Source organism: Tupaia chinensis, unplaced genomic scaffold (assembly GCF_000334495.1).
Source record: "Tupaia chinensis unplaced genomic scaffold, TupChi_1.0 Scaffold149672_1, whole genome shotgun sequence".
Taxonomy (NCBI): Eukaryota; Metazoa; Chordata; class Mammalia; order Scandentia; family Tupaiidae; genus Tupaia; species Tupaia belangeri.
The window spans coordinates 198780-221897 of record NW_006209517.1 but is presented as its reverse complement, the minus strand read 5'-3'; the positions used below and the strand labels follow the sequence as shown (position 1 = coordinate 221897).

At 43.3% G+C, this 23118-nt stretch overlaps 1 protein-coding gene across 4 annotated transcripts in view; it reads right to left on the bottom strand.

Annotated features, from left to right (window-relative positions):
* Positions 1 to 5878: 5878 nt before the first annotated feature.
* Positions 5879 to 23118, bottom strand: part of KCNU1 (potassium calcium-activated channel subfamily U member 1) — a 136344-nt gene continuing 119104 nt past the window's right edge. For 2 of the 4 annotated variants that reach the window (XM_006171499.2, XM_006171500.1), the window contains exons 23-27: positions 22786 to 22860; positions 18931 to 19070; positions 10704 to 10895; positions 8642 to 8754; positions 5879 to 6534 (exon numbers count right to left, since the gene is read on the bottom strand). In XM_006171499.2, the coding sequence (XP_006171561.1) occupies positions 6156 to 6534; positions 8642 to 8754; positions 10704 to 10895; positions 18931 to 19070; positions 22786 to 22860 (899 nt within the window). In that variant the 3' untranslated portion in view covers positions 5879 to 6155. Of the gene's footprint in view, positions 6535 to 8641; positions 8755 to 10703; positions 10896 to 15602; positions 15809 to 18930; positions 19071 to 22785; positions 22861 to 23118 lie in introns of those variants that run through there. The other 2 variants (XM_006171501.2, XM_006171502.1) reach the window with 2 other exon arrangements.

Genomic DNA, 23118 nt, shown 5'->3' with positions numbered 1-23118 from the left:
GGTTAGCTAGAGAGCAAAGCAGATGATGTGTTCAGGTTTCCTGTTCTAGCCAAGTCCTTTGGGAGTTATGAGGGCTGATGCAAAATCTTTAGATAAACTGACATCAGTTTTACTATGAGTTCATTAATTTTTAATCTTTTATCTCTTTTTGCATATGTACATAAGATTATAAATTTTCTTCTTTTAATTTTAATTTTTTATTCTTATAAAGCAAAAATTATAAAACTCTTTTCTTTCTTTCTTTCTTTTTATTTTTTTTTTAGAGGTTTTTGCTATAGGGTATGTGCACTAGCCAGACAGACAGAGAGAGACAGAGAGACAGAAAGCGAGAAATCACCCCCCAGGGGGGATGGCCACGCTGCAATCCCTTGTCCTCCATTCTCCTCTCAGGATCTTGGGCACGCACCCACACGCGCCTGGCATGAGTTTAAGCCACTGGGTCTAGGACTCGAACCGTGGTCGACTATGTGGGAGTCCAGTGACAGCCATTACGCTAATTGCTGGTCCCACTTTTTCTTTTTCTTGATGAAGTCTTGTGTGCTCCAGTGTGCCCTGAATTGTAGATATCTTCCCTGAAAAGGTTTTTCACTCTTTTTTTCTCTTTGAGTGTTTTATTGCTATAATACATATGGTATTAGAGCAACCCAGCTTAAGGTTTAGCAGGTCTTGAGCCATTTTGAAATTAAGAAGTACCTCTAAAGAGAATAATTGAGCAAATGCTAAGTGGAGAGATCTAGTTGAGGAAGTCAGATGACAACTCAAAAATGGGTATTTGAAGGAATCAGGATAATTACTCAAGGGAAAGCAGTTGACTCTGATTATAGAGGAATGATTTGCTCGAGCTTGCTTTTGTACCTATACATAGTGAAAACATGTTGATCTTTTTGAGGGACAGCAAGTGGCATGGTGGTTAAGGTGATGGGCTCCCATGTGGCTGACCCTGGTTCAAGTCCCAGGCTTGGTGACTCAAAACTAATGCCAGGCACGTGTGTGTGTGGGGTGGGGGGAGGTCAAAATCCTGAAAGGAAAATGGAGAAGGGATTGCAGTGTGGCTAACCCTCTTGGGAGATGATATCTTACTTTTTATCTCTCTGTCTCTCTGGCAAACACATGCACCACATAGCAAAAACCCTTATGGAAAAGAAGAAACAAAAAAAAAAAAAGAAAAAGAAAAAACAGTAAGAAATATGTATTACAAAAAAACTATGCATGGATTTCAATTTTATTGCACTGATATAAACTCATACTTTAATTCCATTTTTAAAAATCGTTTATTTACTTCTTTTGTGAGTGAAAGAGAGAGAGAGAGAAGGAGAGAGAGAGCACCCTCAATAGAATCTTGATGCTGCAGTCCACTCCCAGTTTCTGCCAGCCCTGGATTACAGGCCCGTGCAGGACTGGCATCTCTGGATTTGAACACGGAATCATCCCACTTGAGTCTTCCTCTCAGAGAGTTGTATTTTACTGTTGGGTCACTGTCCAGCCTCCTTAATTGCATTTTTCTATGAACTTTTTGAAATCCCTTTGCATCAAAAAATACTTTTTTAATCATTGTCTTAGCACTTCTGATTGTTTATAGCAGGGAGGAAATTTACTTGAATCTAGTTAGTCATAATGCTGAAATCACAAGTGCCAGAGTGATCACTGAGAAGAGATTGCACCACCTACTCTGTTATTTAAAATAATAAGAGCATCTCATTCCGCTCAGGATAGAATGGACTCTATTGGAGCCTCTCTTAATCGGGTCCTGCCTGTCCTTTTCATTTCACCTTGTGTAACTTCTGCTGGCTTATTTGCTATGCTTAATCACGTGGGCTTCTTCCTTATTTTCTGCCTCCTCCAACTTAAATGTGTGTTCCACAGAAAGCAACTTTTATTTGGTCACTGCTTGATCCTCAGCGTCTAGCACAATGCCTGGCACACAGTGGGCAGTGAATGAGTGTGTGGAATAAATGCAGATAGAAGACATGTTCAAAATCTTCTAGTTCAACTTCTTTTTACAAACAGTAAAATGAACTGAGAACGTAGCTCAGAAAGGTTTAAGGACTTGCCCCAAATAAAAAGTCTTTAGTGAGATATCTGAGACAAGTTCCTGTCTCCCTTGCCCTGTTCTTTCTGGAGACTGTTCCGCTGGCTGTAGAAAACTCGAATCAGTGATCTGGGAGGGTGATGAGAGAGCCATGGGCTTATCCATGACCGTCCTTCCACTTAATATATAATTTTCATGGAATACAAGAACATATTAAACTTTTCTGGGGAGAAAATCTTTAACTTTCCTCTAATTTTGAAGGTGTCAAAGCCTTCCCCCAAATCTTAAAAACTACTGCCTCTCATACTTTTTGCAAACTAAATTCCTTGCCCATTTGCCCTTGTCTTCCTATCAGTTCTTCTAGTTGTACGTTTTGAACAATTACTACAAATTAACTATCCTTTTGGCATATTGCCAAAGGATGTGGTCTTGTGACTTGTTTTAAAATGCTGCTAGCATAAGTGAAGAATTTAGTTCTGGAGTTCTGGAATCACTGGGTACGTGAACTTAGGGATACTGCCGGTTTAATTTATCAAGACTGGCAACATGAGTGCTCACATCTTGCCTATTGTTGTATATACCTTAGCACTTCTTTAGCCATATTGCAGATACCCATTCTTCTAAACTTCAGAAAAAAAAATTCATTCTACTTGCTCTACTCTATTGGACGTGAGATCATTTTTGGGATACCTTTTACTCTGGAGAGCTGAGGCTGAGATGCTAAATAGTCTATAGCCATACAACTCTGAACACACCCAATCTGATCTGGTCTCAGAGAAGCTAAACAGATTGGTCCATACACATGGGTCTGTGGATTGCGAGCCTCCCTAGGTCTTCTCCATGATGTTCTCAGACATACTTTGTTTCTACTAATCATGCTATGTGATTAAATGGCCAGCGGCTGGGGGAGATGGGATGAGGCTGTGTGTTTGTAGTAGACCTTGGTGCCCTATCTTCCCAGGCCATGGGGATTCTTTCTTCCATGAGGACAGTCCTTGGAAGGCACCTGTTCCTCAGCTACTAAGAACTGGAATGGATTGGCTAAAGTTGAGTTCATCATGTACTTTCAGATATTAGGATTTAGGATTTAAAGATAGCTAAATCTTTGATTTGTCTGTAATTTGACCTATACATTTTAAATTGTATGAAAATATAAGTTGACATATATTGATACATGGAAAGACAAAGGAAGTCAACCTGCAAAAGAGAGAAGAATAAAGAATACTTACATAAACCTCAAAATTTTTTTCTTGTCTCCTGGTGACTTTTCATACAGTGAGTCCTTTTTTACATTGATTGATTTCATTATAACCAAAACCTAACTAATATTAAATTGTATTTCCTGTGAATAAAAGGGTTTTACTTTTCTTTTAGTTTGTTTTATTTCTTTTTCTTTCTTTCTTTTTTTTTTTGGAGAGGTTTTTGCGATAGGGTGTGTGCGCTCACCAGACAGACAAGAGAGAGACAGAGATAGAAAGCGAGAGATCACCCCCCAGGGGGGATGGCCACACTGCAGTCCCTTCTCCTCCATTCTCCTCTTGGGATCTTGGGCACACACGCACATGCATCTGGCGTGAGTTTTAAGCCACCGGGTCCGGGATGCGAACCACGGTCGACTACATGGGAGTCTAGCGACATAGCCATTACGCTAACTGCTGGTCCCTTATTTCTTTTGTTTGTATATTCAGGGGTATAATTCTACAAGTGTTGAACTCAAAGTAAAGTAAAACAAAATTTATTTGATCATCACTTATAAACTAAGTGCAATGATTTGGACATACTTATAGTAAAACAATTATTTAGCTAAAATTGAAATTTAATTGAGTGTGCTGTACTTTGATCTGGTGACACTATTTGTGACATAATTTATTCCTTTGTAAAACAAGGGCGACAATACAAAATCAGCAAAGGTGTTGTTAAGAATGTCAAGGATATTGTAAACACTGTATAAAATAATCTGTGGATTGGCCATGTAGCCTAGTGGTTAAGGGAGCTGGATCCCACATGGCCAACAACAGTTCAAAACTTTTCCTCAGTATCTTGAAAAGCATGCCGAGCAGTGTACGTATGTGACCCGAATTTAAATGGGATGGTAAGATGGAGGAAGGGATTGAAGTATGACCACCATTGAGGTCCTTTTCTCTCTATTTCTGTTTCTCCCTGATGAGCTCACATATTCTCTGGAAATTTAAAGAAAAACTTTTGAGAAATATGGTTTCTTATTATTTTCCTCTTCTTATCTACTTATATTGGGTCTATAATATAAGAAGGTTTTGCTTACAAAGCTCATCATTATAACACCCATAATTGGGAGTGAATACTTCCTAGATGTGCTGAACTTCCTTTTTATAGTTTCTTCTAGGAGAAAGAAGATGGAGAGATAAAGAAAGACAGAGAGACAGCACCCCCAACAGTGTTCCCATATGAAAACCCTTCCCCAGCCCAAGCAGCAACAGATCATGGACACACACATGCCTGACATCCCCAGGGATGTGAAGCTGGAACCCTCTCCTGTGAGTCAACCTTACAGAGCAATGTGTCCTATTGTAGAACCCCATCTAGTACCCAACGTGTGCTAAACTTTTTTTTTCCTTATCATGGATACACTGTACATTTGTTTAGTCAAAGATACCACCATACACAATTATCCATAGATACTTTTCCATTTTTGTGTCCCTAAAATGTTTTGCTTCTTTTTCCCTTTGACTCCTTCCCTCTCATCCTCCCCCTTCCTGCTTTTCACCCTCCTCCCTCACTGTCTCCAGGATCACCCTGGATTTCCTTGCTTTTATACCTTCTGCTCTTTCAGTCCTTGCCATAGAGTGCAGACATTTAGTATATATTGAGTGGGGACATACGATGCCTCTTTTTCATAGTCTGGCTTGTTTCACTCGGTAGTAAATCTTCCATATTTGCCCACTTTCTGTCAAATGTCAAGTTCTCATTGTTTTATTTTTTTTTTTTATGGTTGAGTAGTATTCTGTTGTGTGTATATGCCACACTTTTCCAATCCTTCTGTTTGTGGACATTTGGGTAGGTTCCATGTCTTAGGACTTATGAATAATGCCACCATAAACGTGGATGTTACTATGTTAACAGAGTAATGCCAGGTGAAATTATTTAATTGAAGATCAAGTTTATAGCAGAGTGGACTGGTTTATTCGGATGTTATCTCTATTCCTGAATTAGAAAATTTAGTAGGTTAAATTTACAAACTAGTCTACCTAACTTCAACCAAAACTCCAATCCAGTCTATTCTAATGCCTATTTATTGATTTTTAGAAAGTGTATTTATTGAGAGAGAGGGAGAGGGAGATACCCTTGGTAAGGTCTTCCCACATAATGATCCTCCCCTGGGCTCTTGGTCAACCAGGATTGTAGACATGCAGATATGCGTAGTGTGCTCAGGTAGACGTGGGATCTAAACTGGGCCATTCATTGTGGCTCCAGCATCACACTGAGGTGCCCTATTGCCTGAGCTACTGTGGTCAGGTTATCTAGTATTTATTCTTATTAAACATCTACTACGTGCTAGATGTAAATCTAGATCTTAAACAAGTAGCATCTCTCCATCTGGTCTTTCTCAGCTCCTACAGGAAGAGATGAAATAAGAAAAAGCATGAAGAAAGGAAAAAGAGGGAAGTATGTAAGTGTTTACCCTTTGTCTGTTCTAGGATAAAGAATGAAGGACTTGTGCTTTGGGGGGTGGAAAGGGGGAACTGTGCTTCTTGCCTCCTTCATCCGAGTCCTTTTCATTTTTATCTACAGGGTTTGTATTCCGTGACCTGAGAATCTGGCAGGTGCTGGAGGACTTCTTCAATGAAGCTCAAATTAACATGTTTTCTGCTCGAGGGAAACGGAGCAATGAACTTGCCTGACAGAGGCATTTGTCATACATTTCTTTATTTATCACACCAGGTCCAGTAGGATTAAATTAGACTTTTGTTTTTTCCAAAACAGCATGGGCTTGCTGATCAACTACTAAGCAGTAGGCACAAAACTGGCATGGCTCCATTTTTATTTCCTTGTTCAAAGTCAGTGTCTATGGAGATGCCTTGTAACTAGAGATAGTATCAGCAGGTCTAGTTTGGCTTTGAAAGTGCAGAAGCATCCTCCATGAATTCCGCTATGTTTCCTTTCCATTTTCTTTTACACCATATTGACCAGATTGTGTCTGGAAGGACAGCTTACTCGAATTTGGTGATTGTTTAAATACAGACGGGTTACTTATTAAATCCAGAGGCTGAGTGGATGAATTCAATGTTTCTGCTATGTTCACAACTGTGTCCATTGTGGGAGAAGAATTTACATTCGGCTGTGTCTCTAGTATCTCTGGTGTCCCTGGTGTCTCCGGTGTCAATGGCATTATATTTATAATTTCATTTGGATACTGGCATGAAGACGGTATGCTTTTTTGGGAAAGAATAGTGCTGATAGGTATGGCACAAAACACAAGATCCGAGGACAGTAGCTTAAACTCATTGGCTGGCCGGGTAATCACAAACCTGTAAGAAAATGCCAAAGTGAATTTGGAGCCTCTACAGCTGAGAGAGTGTAACCACAGGCAGTGGCCCAAATGAAGACATTGTTTTGCTGGCTAACAGGAAATGTTCTTGTTTTGCTCTGCTCCATTGGTTTCTAATAGGTAGACAAGTAGCATCATTCACACCAAGCCAGAGTGGGAGCTAAGGGGTCGAATTCCATCTTCACCTCTGAAACCAGCTGTCTCTGACCTTAGGTGTGGCACCCCCCTCCTCTGCCTTGCTGTTTTCTGAGTCTTCAATGGGACGGGGCAAGACTGTGGTATGGGCAGGTTGGTCTCTAACAGCCTTTCTGACTCCTGGTCCATCTGTTTTTCAAAACACTCCACTACTGGCCTCTGAGCCCACAGTGCTGACATGAGCCAAGTTTGTCAGAGTGGAAGGTCGCATATATGTACCTATTTCCACCCTGGTTTAGTTCTACTCCCAACCTAACACAAGTACCTCCAGCTTTCACATAGAACGTATCCTGGAAAAGCATTTTGTAAAAGACAAAGTTCTATTCGCAATCCTGACTGGTAAGTAACCAGCAAATGCCAACGAATCTGAAAAAACACCCAATCCTGGACTTGCATGGAGAGACTGAGGGGAACAGGGAACTAGCCTTCGCCTACAAGCAGGCATGTAGCAATTCCCAGTGAATGGGACTCACATAATAAATAGCAGTACTTAAATGAGTGAACACACTCGTGCCCACGTCGGAACACTGATAAAGATCGCTGAGTAGGGGAGGCCACAGGCATGGGTCTGACTGTTATAACCGCCTGAAACAGGCCCACCTTAAAAATCTTAAACTTCAAGAAATCACTCTCTGATCACATCCTATCAGTTTTTTCTTGTTCACTCCCTTACTCTGAGAACATCTTTTTCTTTTTTAAAGAGGTTTTTGCCTTAGGGTATGTGTACTACCTGGAGAAAAAGAGAGAAACAGAGACAGAGAGAAGGAAAGTGGGAAATTATCCCCCAGGGGCATGGCCATACCACAATCCCTCCTACTCCTGGAATCTTGGGCATGTACGCACATTCACCTGGTGTGATTTTCAAACCACTAGGTCCAGGGATTGAACCATGGTTTGCCATGTGGGAGTCCAGCAACTTAACCAGTATGCCATCTGCTGGCCGTGAAGATCTGCTCTTGAACATCATTGTCCTCAGAATTTCTAGTCCATTGTCCTTTCACTTTACAGTCTATGTTCCTCCTCTCAGCTTCCTGTAATATGAGATTTCTCTCATATTCCCTCTCACCGATGGCTAAGCACTGTAAGCCTTAGTGCCAAATATAAATTCCCGTAAGCACACCCCTCACCTAAAGAGAGTGCAATCTGCCCCTGTATCCTTTTCCTCCTTTTCTCCCCTGAGCAGAGAAATTGCTTCTTTTATTCAGGACCCCTCCACCTTGAATAAATTTGGCTTTCCTCTCCTTTCTCCTGGGATAGGTCCCATCAATCTATTTCCACTCTAGCACTCTCCCTTCTCTTTCTCTACTGAATCCTGCTCACTCCCATGGAGGGGTCCTGGGGTTAAATCTCTGTGACTGTGCCATCTGTAGGCTGCACCCTCTCTTTGCCTCCTGCCCTCCATGCAGGCTCGACCTTCTCTGTTGTTGTCAGAAGGATCTTCTTTAAACTGAAGCCTCAACATATCACTCCTGTAATTTATAGGTTGAACCATGGGGGCTAAGAAAGAAACACTGTAAGTATTTACCCAGAGAGTCTAGCAGCAAACACATAACTCTTTCTAACATGAACAGTAACTGTTAGCTTTAACGTTATGCAGACATGGAGGAAGGCTGAGTTACTAAAGAACCCTGGTTTGATATCTCCATCAAGATTTCCGTTTCACCTGGGTCAGATGCTCCATTCTTACATCACCATTATTAGTGAACACGAATCATGAGGGCTCTTGCTGTTTATATCCATTCTTCCTTATCTCTACAGCATTACCTACTCCCCTACACCCTTCCTTGCCCCTGGGGACCTTCAACTCTGGGTTTCCCTTTCCCATTGATTGAAGCAGCTTTGGTTCTTATGTAAGGATGGGTGGCTAGCACTTTCCAAGTTAGCATACTTCCCTTCTGTGTTCTGGGTTGAACTCCTCTTCAGCTATCATGCGGTATAAACCAACACACAGAACTCCAAAACTATCTAAGGAGCCACAGAACAGTTGTCCGAAAGTGTCTTTTGGCTGAGGAGAGAAGAGAAAAACATGTATTAACTGAGCACTTTAATTAAGGAATAAAAAGCACTTCCTGGGGAGTCATCGACTGTCCTTAAAGTAGAAGTTTGGAAGACTGCTTGGCCATTTCCTGAGGCCTTTATGGTGGTAGTGCCGTGAGGCTAGGTAATTAAGTTTATGATGCGCTCTGAGACTCTAATCCTTGGGATTATTTTCCTCATTCTGGTTCTGGTGAATGTGGTGTGGCATGTTGTATTCTTTTATTGCTGTTGTGATGCCCAGTGAGAACAAACAAAGAGCAGTGGGTAGAAACATCCAGTTATTGAGGTATGTGATGAGTTGGGGTGGCAAGTGACCTTTTGAGAGTCTTCTCCACCAGACTCCTGTCCCTGGCTTGCCTCTCGACCCAACTGTCGGGCTGTAGCCAACAAGGTCACTGTGGCAGGGAACAGGGTCAACCACATCAGCAGCAAATGGGTTAGCAAAACTGAAAGGAAAGCGTCTGTTCAGTCCTGTGGTTCCTCAGAGGAAAGAAAAAGGAGAGGGTAAGACATGTATGGAGAGGAGGAGAGTGAGGAGCCACCTATTGCTGCCTCTGATACCAACAGGAAGTTGCTCAGTTGCTCATAGTAGTTTCCTGGGCTTATGAACACTCCTAAGTCAATTGTAGACCACAGAAATGTGAAGGGATGGACCATGCTGAGGCTGCTTTTGGAATGATGCTTGCATCTGGGTGGCAAATGCATGGGACGCAGGGCTTGCTTTTTTGTCCACTATATGCTGAGACTCAGAGGGCACAGTGGCCTGGAAGGGCATGCTCCTTCTGAAGGGGGTTCTGCTGATGTTCTCTGAACTGGCAAGAAAAGCTTCTTTTCAAAGGCCTGTCCCTAAAAAGGGCACTGGACCGCTGAGTGCATGTCAATCAAGACTAAAAGACACTGGTAAGTCAGTTACTTACTTTCAGGCTAGACTCTACTCTGATTTTCACAGGCCATGGGGCCCCATTGGAGTTTGTCAGAATTGTTATTTTCTCCTTTGCTACAATATACTTTACCAGTTCTCTGGGCTATGAAAATTTAAACATTTTCTTCCAGCTAGCCCAGTGAAAGTCTAAGGCCCAGTACAGAATTCTTCTGCTTGGTTTCAACTAACATGATGAAAGTTCTTTAGCATTTTAAGTATATAGAGAGTGAGGAGACACAGGGCCAGATAGCCACAGGTGGCCCTGCAGTGACACTGACCATGTGGCCTCAGCCAAGTCCTTGCTTCTCTGGGCCTCAGTTTCTTGATCTACAAAATGGAATTAATAATGATGCCTTCCATATAAACCCTTGGACAGATTAAGGGGGGGGCACTAAAATAGGTGGACACAGGGAAAATACCTAGTAATACCTTAGCTATAATAATTACTATTAGTAGTAGTATTTTTGCCATAGGGTCCATGTGCTTGCTGGAGAGAAAGAGAGATGGAGAGAGGAAAAGTGAGAAATCACTTCTAGGGAGGATGGCCACACCACAATCCCTTTTCCTTTATTTTCCTCCTGGGATTTTGGGCATGCATGCTCACATGCCCAGTAAGATCTTTAAGTGACCAGGTTGGGGATTAGAACCCTGGTTTGCCATATGGAAATTTAGTGCCTTAACTATTATGCCACTTGCTGGTCCCACTATTACAGCTATTACTGATGCTGTTGTCAAAGTACAAAGTCACCAGGCCTGTCTGATGCTTCTTGTAGATTTGGGTTATTCATCTGAAAGATGAGGATAATAGCAATTGCTTTAGTTATTTCCCAGGATTGTTGTAAAAATAAATACAACATGAATCATAAAATACTCTGTGGACATAAAGTTAGGTTAATTTTTGCTAATACCGTTGTTATTCCTGTGCTACAGGCCATCTAGGGACCCAAAGCACCTGGACCATTTTCAGAAACTCTGTTAGGTAATAGGAGACTCACTTTGACATCTGACAACATGGGTTTGTGTAAGGCCAGCAGTCCCATCTTACACCGTGTCCTTCCACACAAGGATGTAGTGCAGCTTTCAGGCATTTCGACCTTTTCCTTATCCAGATGGTGCTCCAGCTGGGAACTTACCCCTCCAGTCACCAGCATCTGAAGTAACTCCAGGACATGGTAGTTATAAAAGGCCTAGAAAGCAAGAGCAAAGGGCAGGCCAAGTCAGCGTGGTGGGCGTCGATGCTGGGAATGGAGCTGATGGAGTAGCGTTGTGTTTCTCCTCATTATCGAAGCCACCTGAAAGCCGGTGGTTTGGGTGGGATGCTAGGTCAGGCAGAACACAGAGAAAACAACGTGGACCTGGCTCCTGCCTGCCCCAGAACTTACTGCATAAAATGTGGGTAATGACAATGACACAAGGATTTCTCTTTCCAAGTGGCTGGATGAGGATGTCAGGCCACAGAAATCTTAGTAATCACCACTATATATTGTGTATATGTGTGCATCCTATAGACTTTCCTGGGGAACTACTGATATTGTTTTCTACTTAGAATTCCTTTCGACTGTGACCTACTTGGGTGCAGATATTGACTCAGGTCTTATAAATGGTTGGATTTCTTGTAGTTCTTACCCTGCACTACAGAAACCATGGGTGCTGAATATGTAAACAGATGCATTGTAAGACCTTTAGCATTCGATTGTGACCAGAGGAGGACATGAAGCAAACTTGAGTTCAAATAATCCTGGCTATTTTTTCTAATGCTCTTTTTCCTGTATTTCTACCATAATTAGTGTAGACAAAACGTGAACATACATGAGTGTCATTGTAGTGCATTACCCACTGGGTTTTCTAAAGTCCACAGAACTTTACATTTTTTATTTATACCTTTTGTTTTATCTCAATTAGATTTCTACTCCATCAGAACTAGGATATCTGTTTTGTTACCTGCAAAAAAGGAATGATTTTTTGTGATAAATAATAGGAACGACTTCCAATGTTATTGTTCTAGAAATTGTACCATACACTTTCTTTATTCCTGAATTCAGGGGCTCACCCTCTGAAGCCTGCATTATCATAGGAATCACTTTTCTAGTGTTCCTGTCTTGGTGTTCTCATCTGCAATCCCCTGCTCATGATATTCCCAGAGTGCTTCTCCAGAAATACAAACTGGATTATGCCATGCATCTCTTCAACCCTTTAATTGCTGCACTCCTGCTGACAAACTGTCCTGGACTTTCTGCTGTGGCACTCAGAACCCATTCCTCTGACGAGCCTCCCTCTCCAGGCCCCTATCCTTCATAGACTGGCCCCTGGTCCTTCGTGGATGGCCCCTGGTCCTTCATGGATGGTCCCTGGTCCTTCATGGATGGCCCCTGGTCCTTCATGGATGGCCCCTGGTCCTTCACGACTGGCCCCTGGTCCTTCATGGATGGCCCCTGGTCCTTCATGGATGGACCCGGTTCTTCAAGGGTGGCTCTTGCAGTGCACATGCTCTATCTGCAGGTATTTGGGCTGTACTTTTCCTACTTCCTGTCTTTGCTCTGGAGCATGGGATTGATTTAACTCTCACCAGCTTGGTGATGTCCTGGGCCTCTGCATCAGAGTGAAGTTTGCCTTTTGTAGTGATCTCATGGCCACTGGCTTTTACATTATTTCATTCTTCTGTATTTTATAGTGAGCTGTTTGTACAAAACACACCTGAGTTTGGATCTTAGACTATCACTCCAACACTCCAAGCTGAATGCCTTGGGGAAATTCATGTTTTTTGTTTTGTTTTGTTTTGTTTATTCTCTCAGCAACAGTTCTATCATCTTTGAAGTTGACCTGATAGTACCCACTTTCTCTCTGGTACCATTGGAGGGTTAAACAAGTTACACCGCACACATTATAAAGTCTATTCCATTTATCATTGGTTCTCATGTGTCTGGATGATCTGGAGTGATACTAATGAATGCAGGTTGGGGGATCCTAAATCTTTGGGTCAGAATTTATGGACTGGAGTGGAAACCAGAATTTAAGCACACCGTGGTGGTTCTGACACTCGCGATCCTCAGATCAGACAGGCGATCCTTCCCGAAGACGGCAAACTCTTTCAGAGGACAAACTTTGTCCACATAATGTTCACGTTCTCAGTATGCGTCAAACAGGCTGATATTCAAAAACTGGAAGAATATTGACTGCAATGGGAAGGTAATCTTTAACAAATAAGCAGATTGCTTAGTAAAATGTAGAAGTAATTGGGCTAAGTTGGCTTAAGGAATAATATAATGTATGTGAATTTAAAGAAAATAAAAATAACTTTTACAATATTTTCGGATTTGAAGAGAACTTTGCCCTAGTCTCCCTTCTGAAAGCCTCTGAGCAGTGGCTTCTCCCATCTGCCTTCTCTTCCCACTCCACTAGCACCCCTCAGCCCCCTGACATTCAGGAGGCGAGGGGAGGTGTAAATCCAGGTTGAGCCACAATCCGTTTAAGAACACGTGGCCATAGTGTAGAGCAATCAAACATAATACCGTTAGAATAATTCTCCACTGATTAAAGAAAAGGTGTAAATTCTAGGGTTATCCTGGCGTGGATGGCTCTGAGGGAAACATGCGCTTTACATATTTAACAGAGAGAGGCTTAGCTTCTGAACATATCACTTCTCCAGTTTTGACATCAAAAGGATTGCAGTTCTATATTGGGGACAATAATGGGATTTACACATCACCCTTCTTCTATGAGCTCATCTGCTATTCTTAGAATTTGGGGTTCACTAGTATCGGCCTTTTTCAACCCCTCTCTCTCTCTTTTCTTTTCTCTCTTCCCTCCCTACCCCTTTCCTTCCTCTTTCTTTCTATCCTTTCTCAAGAAACAGCTGCAATTTGAATTAAAACATAAAAAACAACAAGACCTTGGCATTTGATGGAAAGTGGTTGAATATGGAGGATCTGTTGCTGAGTAAAGCAAGCCAGGCTATGAAAGAAAGATATTGTATGTGTCCACTTAATATGTACCGACTATCCACACTTGACGGTACAGATTGAAACGTTGGAGGGCATAAAAACAGTGAAAATAATTATGGATGCTGAAGACAGTGTGGAATGGGCTGGGAGAAGGGAAGAGTACAGAGAAGGATAGCAAGAGGACAAATAGAGAGGCATGACATTAGTGGGACACAGAAATGGTTTACTGCCCGTTGGTGATAACATGTATAGTATTCTAGTATTCTCAACTGGACTGGTCTGAGAAGTATTTCATGTTGGGTAAATTCTTTTTACAAGCCAAATGATATGTAGTGATTAAATGTTTAACAAATAATGATAATAATAATCTGAAAAAAATGATGAAAATCTATTTGATGATCATGATGTGGTAATGTCTTTGTCTTGACTGATTTGCATGATATTCCCTGCTGGAAAAAGAAATGGAATACACTGTAAAGATATATGTGATTCAATGTAATATAAACAAGATTATGATAATAAAAAAAGAAGTGGGCTTAAAATTCTTGGACTTCTCAACTTGAACAATGTTTCTAATATCACTGTATTTATTATAATTTAGATATTTTTATTTATGTGTTTTTTATTATTATTCATACATTAAATCGCTATACATCATTTAGATTGTGAAGAGATTTTACTCAGCATGATAGACACCTCAGTCCAACCAAGTTGAGACCACCATCCATGTCCTCATCAACAGATAATAAACCTTATGTGTGTCCCACAAATGTCTTACAATGTTGGAAAATGCTGCAGCCCAAAGTGGTTTAACTTTTAGCTACAACGAAGGTCGAGATCTCTCTCAGATGATATAATATTACCTAATGCTATGGGCACTAGCACCCTAGCTACTTGCTGCTTTTTATCTGAGAATCTCAAAAGGCCTTAAGATCCTTGGGAAGTAGCTTTATTCAGAGTGTGGTGATACAGTGAGAATGCTGCAACCAACAAGGTGGGAATCTTGAGAATGCCATGTAACCTCACTTTCTTCACAAGTAAAGGTAAGGGCTTTCTAAGGCCCTGCCTCTTATTATGCAGAAATACAGAAGACTTGCCAAGGGACCTGATGGCTTCACCACATTTTTACAGCATGAACTGATAGAGGATTAAAAGCAAGTCTGAATTTATAGCTTATGGGCATATTTCTCCAGATGGCAGTTCACTGTAGTATCTGAGGGACTATTTGGGGCCATTCTAATGTCAACTGTATTGGGAGATTTGGATCGAAAACCCAGTGTTTTACGCTGAAAAGTGATCACAGACCTATCAGGGGTACCACACGAGAATGTACTACATTACCTCAGTATTTCTGCGGATGCGTCTGGACAGTGAGGAGTTCACAGCGTTTTTGCTGGTTTTGTGGCCTGCGTGGGGCTTGCACATCCTGTCAGTGGAGTTCACCAGGGTTAACTGAGATGGGAGAATTGCTACAATGAAGGCTGAGGTCTCTCGAGGTCTTCCAAGTGCACATGGGAAGGAAGAGGGCCCTTGAACATCATGTCGGAAATATGGTCGCCAGGATCACAGTGAAGACCAGCACTGTCATCTCAGTGCAGAAACGATGGAAGTGCTGGCCCCTTTTCCCAGGGGAAGAGGGGGTCTGCTCTGTTGTTAGCCTTGTCATCAGCCTCTCTGTTGAGCAGTGCGGGCACCAGGCAACCAGACAGTTTGCTTCTGATTATAACCTCTGACCGTGCAGCAGTGAGACAGATTCCTTCTAACCTGGGCAGCAGGTTGGAAGAGCCAAACCCAGATGATGGTTTGGGGGAGAGTTATAATGAGAGAGAATGTTCGGGCACGGGGCTGGCACAACTGCCTGCTGCCTGCTGCTTCCCACACAAGACTCCTGACTGCAAAGTGGAAACCTGTCTGGGAAGCAAGGAAGATGGGATACTCTTTATTTTACTCCTTTCTGTGGGTTGTGTATTCTAGGAAGTAGTTTTCAAAGTCTTAACAACAGAAAGTTCTCTTCAGATCAACGCTGGTACAGGTTTCTTGGGCGACACCGGGGGAAGTAGCGTTGCTCTTGTCAAGAGGAGAGGTGTGGGTGCCGTGTATTATCCTCCTCCTGTCTTCCTGGCTCTTCAGCAACTCCCAACTTTCTGAGAGGGATTCCTCTGAGAAAATCTTGAACATTACTGCATTAGATGCCAATAATTACTGAAGATTTCAGGAAAGGCAGCTGGTTGTGGCAGTTAGGTTTGACTCTGGAATCACACAAATCTGGGTCGAATTATCTGAAGGTGGTGCGATATTTGGCAGGTTATTTACTCCCTTGAACCCCAAGGTCTTCACCTGTAAAATGAGGCTGATCACAGTATGTTCCTACTGGGGTTGGCAGGAGAATTAAACTAAGTAATGCAAGTGCTGTGCTTTTTAAAGTCCTTGGCACAAGGTAAGTGCTTGAGAGATGTTACTCTTTCTAGGACAGATATTTCTATTGCTATTGCTATATCGTGTTGAGATCTGGAGATCTGTGTTGGTCAAGACTTGTAGGTCTTACCTGGGGGAGGTCAAGCGTGGTCATCAGTGGTGTTCTGTTGTGGGGGTGTGATGACGGTGACTATAGCCATAGGGTCCATACCTACCATCTTGTCTTTATGGGAAGATTGAAGTCTTTGCCTTCCACTCATCTATCAGTGAAGAGATGCTCTGATATATAAGGAGAATAAAGCGAAGTATTCGAGGACATATCCTGGGGCTAGAGTGCCTCCAAAGGTTTCTAGTGGAAGGCAATAAACGTTTTCTTTCTGTCTGAGGCTATTTCATATAAGCAGGTGGTAAGACCAGGCCAGCCAAGAACAAATGGTCCCCAGAAGAGAGGAAATGATGGCATCATCAGAGGCTCAAGCCTGACCCTTGGCTTCTTTTTGTCTGTGTGGATGGTATGACAGGAAGTCATCCCACTCTGAGAGGGGCAAACGGGAACCAGTTATACCCAGGGGAAGAGGGAACAAGTAAGGAGATCATTCACTGATTATTTTCAGTGGTCAAGTTCAGCTCATCATTTAATAGCATTGAAGTGTGTTCCTTTTGTTGTGCCATTTGTCATTAAAGATTCAATAGCTGGACCAAAGGCTGCTAGGGAGAGAGTCAGAGCTCTAAGATCCAAGCCAGCCCCTGAATAAAAAGATGCCTCCACTCAGAGGCCTCATTGCCATCCCCACCCCTGTGGATCTCATCAGGTGCCAGTCATGAACTGAGCACCTGTTTGCCAGGAATTCTGAAGGACAAGATAATGCTTCTTTGGGGGTCATGACCTCATGTGACAACTCCTACATTGATTCACATGACGTGCCCTATGGGCCCTCGGAAAATACTTCCCAGAGTTTATACATCTCCGTTTTTCATCAAGGACCATCATCCCCTGCCACTGTGTGAATCCCACGGGCACCATATTAGAAGACAGCCTGGAGGGAAGAAGCAGCCTCCAGTTCTTATCACCATGTTAGTGTTTCCTGTGCTGGCCTCTGGGGTGTGTTGTCTTGTGTTTGTTGTTGTTCATTCATTTCTTTGTTAAATATTTCCACTTGTGATTTATTATTCAGTTTTAATTATTGTACATCTCTCTAGCACACAAATATGATTTTTCAAGTTGAAAATAATGTTAATCTATTCTTATTTCTACACTTCCAGCCCTTTTTTGTCCACCCTGCCCACTACGGTGTGAATGTGTCCCTCAGAAAGCACGTGCTGGAAACACTGCCCAGTGCAACAGTGTGGAAAGTTGGGCCTTTGGGGGATGATTTGGGCATAAGGGGGTAGACTGGATTAATTCCATATTGCAGCAGTGGGTTTATTGTGGCAAGAGTGGGCTCTGAATGAAAGGATTGAAGTGACCTGGCAGGACAGCAGCCATTTTGAGGTTAAGTAAGGCCTCTGAGGAGAACAATCTGATGAAATGCCGACTCATAGGGATATCTGTTTGAGGAATGGTCAGATAAGAAGAAACCAAGAATGGGTATTTGAAGGATTCAGGATAATTATTGAGGGGAAAGCAATAGACTGATGGGTAGCAGTGAGGAATGATCTACACCTGCTTGTACCTTTCACCTCTGAATACCAAGAACACACAGGGCTTTTTGAGACAGTTGGATGGTACTTGCTGCCTATCTCCCTGTAACCAGTTATGGAAATAAACCCCCTTCTTCTCCAGCCTCTGCTTCTCGTTTCACTGATCATGGGAAGAAGCAGCAGGACTTAGTTGGCTGGTAATGGGAAGACTCTGCCACCCCTGTCTCTGCACACCCCTTCCCTTTTATTGGGGGATGATCCATCGGGCAAGCTCTCACTAGATACCTTGCAGTTGCCTGTGCCATGCCCTTGAACTTCCCACCCTCCAGGACTGTGAACCGAGTCACCCTTTATTGTGTATGGATTACTCAGTTTTAAGAGTTCTGTTATAGCAACAGAAAATGGACTAGGCCACTGCCTTGTTGGCCAACTCTAAATGGAATCTGTGGGTTCCCTTCTGCCTGTGAGGGAAGCAGCGTTTACTGAGTCTCAAGTTTTTTTTTTTGGAGAGGTTTTTGCCATAAGGCGTGTGCGCTTGCCGGACAGAGAGAGAGAGAGCGAGACAGAAAGCGAGAACTCACCCCCCAGGGGGGATGGCCACGCCGCAATCCCTTCTCCTCCATTCTCCTCTCGGGATCTTGGGCACACACACACACGTGCCCGGCGTGAGTTTTAAGCCACCGGGTCCAGGACACGAACCGTGGTCGACTACGTGGGAGTCCAGCAACATAGCCATTACGCTAACTGCTGGTCCCCTGAGTCTCAAGTTTAATTTCAGGTGTTACGTTTTCTGCCATCTAAGAATCCCTGAAGAGAACTGGAACCTTAAACCCACCTAAAACAGATCTCGCAGGCAGGTCCAGCTCATCCAGTGCCACCTCTACCTGGTACTCCCGTGATTAATTCCGGGCCAGTTCACTGGCATACAGTGACAGACACTGACATAACGTTTTCTCTGGCAGGTGCGTTGTCTCCATGTAGTTCTCCTGCATGAGGTGTTCTTGCTCCAGGGGCTTCACACTTTTTAACCTTGCCAATATGAACTCTTTCTTTCCCACTCCAAGTAATTATGACAGAAGATGAAATAATGTGTGTGGACAAGTTTTTGGGAAAGTCAAAGATCTGGGAATTGTGAGGTGTTATCATCTACTCAGCCTGAATTCACCCACTCACCCCTTTGCAAGGGACTGAGTTTTGGGGGACTCATTGTCTTGGCTACACTTACGGTGGCCAGTAGGGAATCCATGAAAGTGCTGGAAAAGACCGCACCTGTGGAGAAGGAAGTGCTGAGGTGCAGATTTGTTCCTGGGAGGCTCTCTTCCAGTCCACCAAGCTGTTCAATAAAGTGAATGTTGGAAGGGTTCTCTGCAAAAGAGAAGAGGCAGAAGGGAGGGCAGGCAGAGAAGCATGAGAGTGAAAGAAACTGCCACATGGGGCCGGCGGTGGGGGGGCACTCCATCAGAGATCTGACACACACTTTGGAGTCTCTGTGGGGATACCCTACTTCACTAAATTTTTAAATTCCTTTTCAAATATCTTCCTCCCTCAAAGACATAAATCCCTCTTGGGTGGCTTCACCAATAAGGGGACATTCTTGTACCAAAGGCTCCGTCTCTCCAGGGAAGTATCCAGATTGTCACCCTGATGTAATTTATCTTTCAGACCAGGGCACTTTGGGAAGTAAAGAAGCATGCTCTCGACTAATTGCCCTGGGACGATAGGCTTACGTAGGGAAATGTGTCACTTGTCATAATCTTTTGTCATAATACCAGGCCATAGATAACTTTTTATTTACTTGGGTTCCTAGAGTTCTCTGGGCCCAGAGTGTCAATCACAGTTGAGTACGCATATGAATCACTGGGGGACCTTAATACCAGGCCTATTCTGATTCATAGGGTCTAGGGTGGGGCTTGAGAGTCTGCATGTCCTGCCAGCTCTGAGATGAGGCTGGTGCTGTGGATTCCTGCACCATATTCTGTGTAGCAAGGGCCTAACAATCACCCTGATTGAAGCCAACACAGGAGTAGCCAGATTTATCCCTTAGCATGTTTACATTGGGCCCAGATTGCCACTCAGACTGTTGCAGACTCTGCTATAGCTGCAGAGAAGCACCCAGAGATTTGGGGGTCTAATGTTCTTATTTGAGAAAGTTTATTATTAGGTATTATTATGGAATTAATAGTTGTTGTGTGAATAATTGGATGTAAGGCTGATTTTGTCGTTAGTTTAAAGGATCTGGAGGTTTGAATATTATTTAAGAATAGTAATTCAGGGTTTTCCACGAGGATTCATTAGGGGTGGTGTCTCTTTATGATTACGGTTATTGACTGATGGTTGTAGCAGGGTGGACTTTATCAGTATCTTTATTGTTATTGACATTACATGTGGGGGTTAAATTACTACCAATACAGCTATGATTCGGGAGATAAGGAAGGATAGGAAGTACAGTTTGCTCTGCCCTTTCTGGTTGGAAATTTTCAGAGAAGCTGCAAGCTGCATGTTAGAGATGGGTTTTGGTAAAGCTATTTCTGCCATGTTATATCTAGGAAGTATTGATGGTAGGTTGTGGCTTATTGTTAGACTTGCGTGGGGAGTGGGAGGTGGGCTGTTGTTGGGTAATAGCCTAGCAGAGTGAAAATTTGTACAATGGTGATGGGTAATTATGTTTTAGGTTAAGGGTAGTGAGATTCCGTTCTAAGCAGTGGAGACTCCTACAATGGTGACAAATAGGGCAGTGAGTTTTAGGTATGTAAGTATTGTTATTTGTGGGAGGGTTATTGGTGTAATGTTATTGGAGATTAGAAATCCTGCAAAAATGCTTCCTACTGTGAGGCGCTTAGGTGAGTTGATGAGTAGTGGATTATTTTCGTTAATAGTGACCACTGATGGATGGCATGGTTGGCTTATGAGAGCACAGACGATAATTCCCGTGCTGTAAATAGCTGTTAGGGATGTGGCTTTATTTCTAGACTCTTGCTTAGAAAATGTGTGTACTGAGAACAGCGTTGGAAGAGAGAGATGGTGTTTCCCACCAGACTGAAGGGAAGGCATGTTTACTACTGGTAATCAGAGATCCTGGTTTCCTCAGCTCTGGTTCCTGTCTTAGAAATCAATCCACTGTCACATGGCCTTCTTCCTACTGTGTGAAGCAGCACAAAAGTGATGGCATCTGGCTACTGCTACTGTCGTGAGCCGTAAATGGAATCCTTTTTGTCTCTGACCCAGGGGTCTTGTGCCTTCTGCCAGTGCCCATAAGGCCGTGACGGTCTAACTTGTTGGTTTGCAGGTAGAGTATAGTCTGATCCTTCATGGTTCTTAACATTACAGTTTCCTATATTATAGATCCAAAAAAAAAAAAATCTACTGGATTTGCACTCAGAATACATTCCTCACTAAGAGAGGATTAGCCTCTAATTCCTTAAATCATTCCTTAGTAAATTCAGGGCAAGTGACATACTGGAGCTATTAGTGAATCTTTTTCTTCCGAGAACAGCAATGTTTTTATAAAAGATGAGTAAGGTGTGACTAACAGCAACCCATATTTCCTATGGACTCCTACCTTCCTGTCCTGCATTGCCAACCCTCGACACACGTATCCCACAAGCCTTTGTCTAAATCCTGCTGTGCCACCCGGCACCACTGGCTCCAGCTTTCCCAGCCATTTTCTGTAAGCCCTTGTACATTCGGCACCAGAGTCGGCAGCCAGGCCTACGGGCCCCATGTCAACTGGACCCTTCTCAGTCAGGTAAGGAACAAGTGACTGAGCAAGCTGCAGGAGCCTGTTAGGCATACTTGACTAGGGCTGCCTGGTGCCCAAAAGTCTTCAGTTGAATAGAGCCTTTAAGCCACTGGAAAGTGACCAGCCGCATATCTGGGCCAGAGAGAGCTGGCTGGTCTCCTTCTAGCCACTCCTACTGACAATCTCCAAATCAATGCGCTCGGTGTGTACACACTTAGAGATGGCTCAAAAGCAGAGAAGAATAAAAACCGTGGCCGACAAACAAGGTGGCAGGCACTGCTCAGGTCCAGGTCTGAGATCATTCAGGGTAAATTCAGAGAACCTGTGTCCCAGGCCAGGGTGACCAGACCATTTCCACCTGCTGCCCTGCCAGTGCCAGCTCACATGGTGAGACCTGCTGGTTCCTCTCAAAGTCCTCCTACTTTATTCTTGAGACTGAGAGATATCCATTCACACACACACACACACACACACACATACACACATATATATTACGTCTGACCAACTTAGATTCTCTAAAGCGTACAGTGCCCATGAAGCATTTTGCTGTAGCAGAGATCATCTTTGGAGATCACCTCTGAATTGACTCAATCTGTACCAAAGGCATCATTCCCTCCACTTTGATGTTTCTTCCCTTTTTTCCTCAACTACTGTCAGTAGAAATTCCCAGTATGTACCCTAGTGCCCCCCACAGCCCCTCCCTGCATTTCCCTATGCTGCCTCCTGCTCCTCATATCTAGGGATGTTTCATAAATGCTCATTTTCCATAAGGTGTGAGTGACATGAAACAGCTCATTCTGCTATTTCTCCAAGTGGTTTGGGTTTTTGCATTTTGAAGAGCATCACTCAGAGTTGGGATTCAGATGATGCAAGGGAGACACCGGGACATAACACTTAAGGCCCCCAACAGTGAGCACCTCCTCAGGTTTGACCCTCTATGCCCTGCACCTTAGTCTGGCCCAGCCTTGGTATCACTACAGGAATTAGAGGAGTCTGGCCTGAAGTCCGTGATGCGGTAGGTAAGTTGGCATGGCACGCTTCTGCTAGCAGCATTCAAATCCACGTCCCTGTCTCTGACGAGATGGAGCCATGGCTAACCTGCCTGTCTCTCTCAGCAACTGGAAGACTGTGGAGGGCAGATGCTCTCCCCTGCTCTGACCCCCAGTGCTGCAGGCCCTGCTAGATGGACAATGCCAGTGTGGCCTGCAGTCAAGCACTTAATACTCTCTGGACCCCTTCTCGTTCCTCTGTCCTTGGACTGCGGACTCTGAAAAGAACCTTGGGGCATCAATTATGCATCACATTTTCTCCCTTGAATTTCGCCCTCAAGGCACAACTTACTCAGCTCAGTGAGGATAGGGATTCTTCGGTATTTTGATGTCTCAGGATGTCCACCCAGGAACTGTGAAACATCCTCTGTAATACAGACGAGGACAACAAAGAAAACAGATGATGAGCTCCAATGGAGGGGTTGCAAATCTTGACAGGGATGTAGAGAAACACCCTATAACTTGGCACTCCACCTCAGCAAAGTTATTCTACTGTCTAGATTGCAAATATTTTTCGCTATTAAAAAATAGATATTATTTGGACATTCTTGATGGGTCCTTTTGAGAAGTGGTATGTATACTTGTGAATGTTTGAGTATGAATGTGTTTTTGAAATAGCACTTCC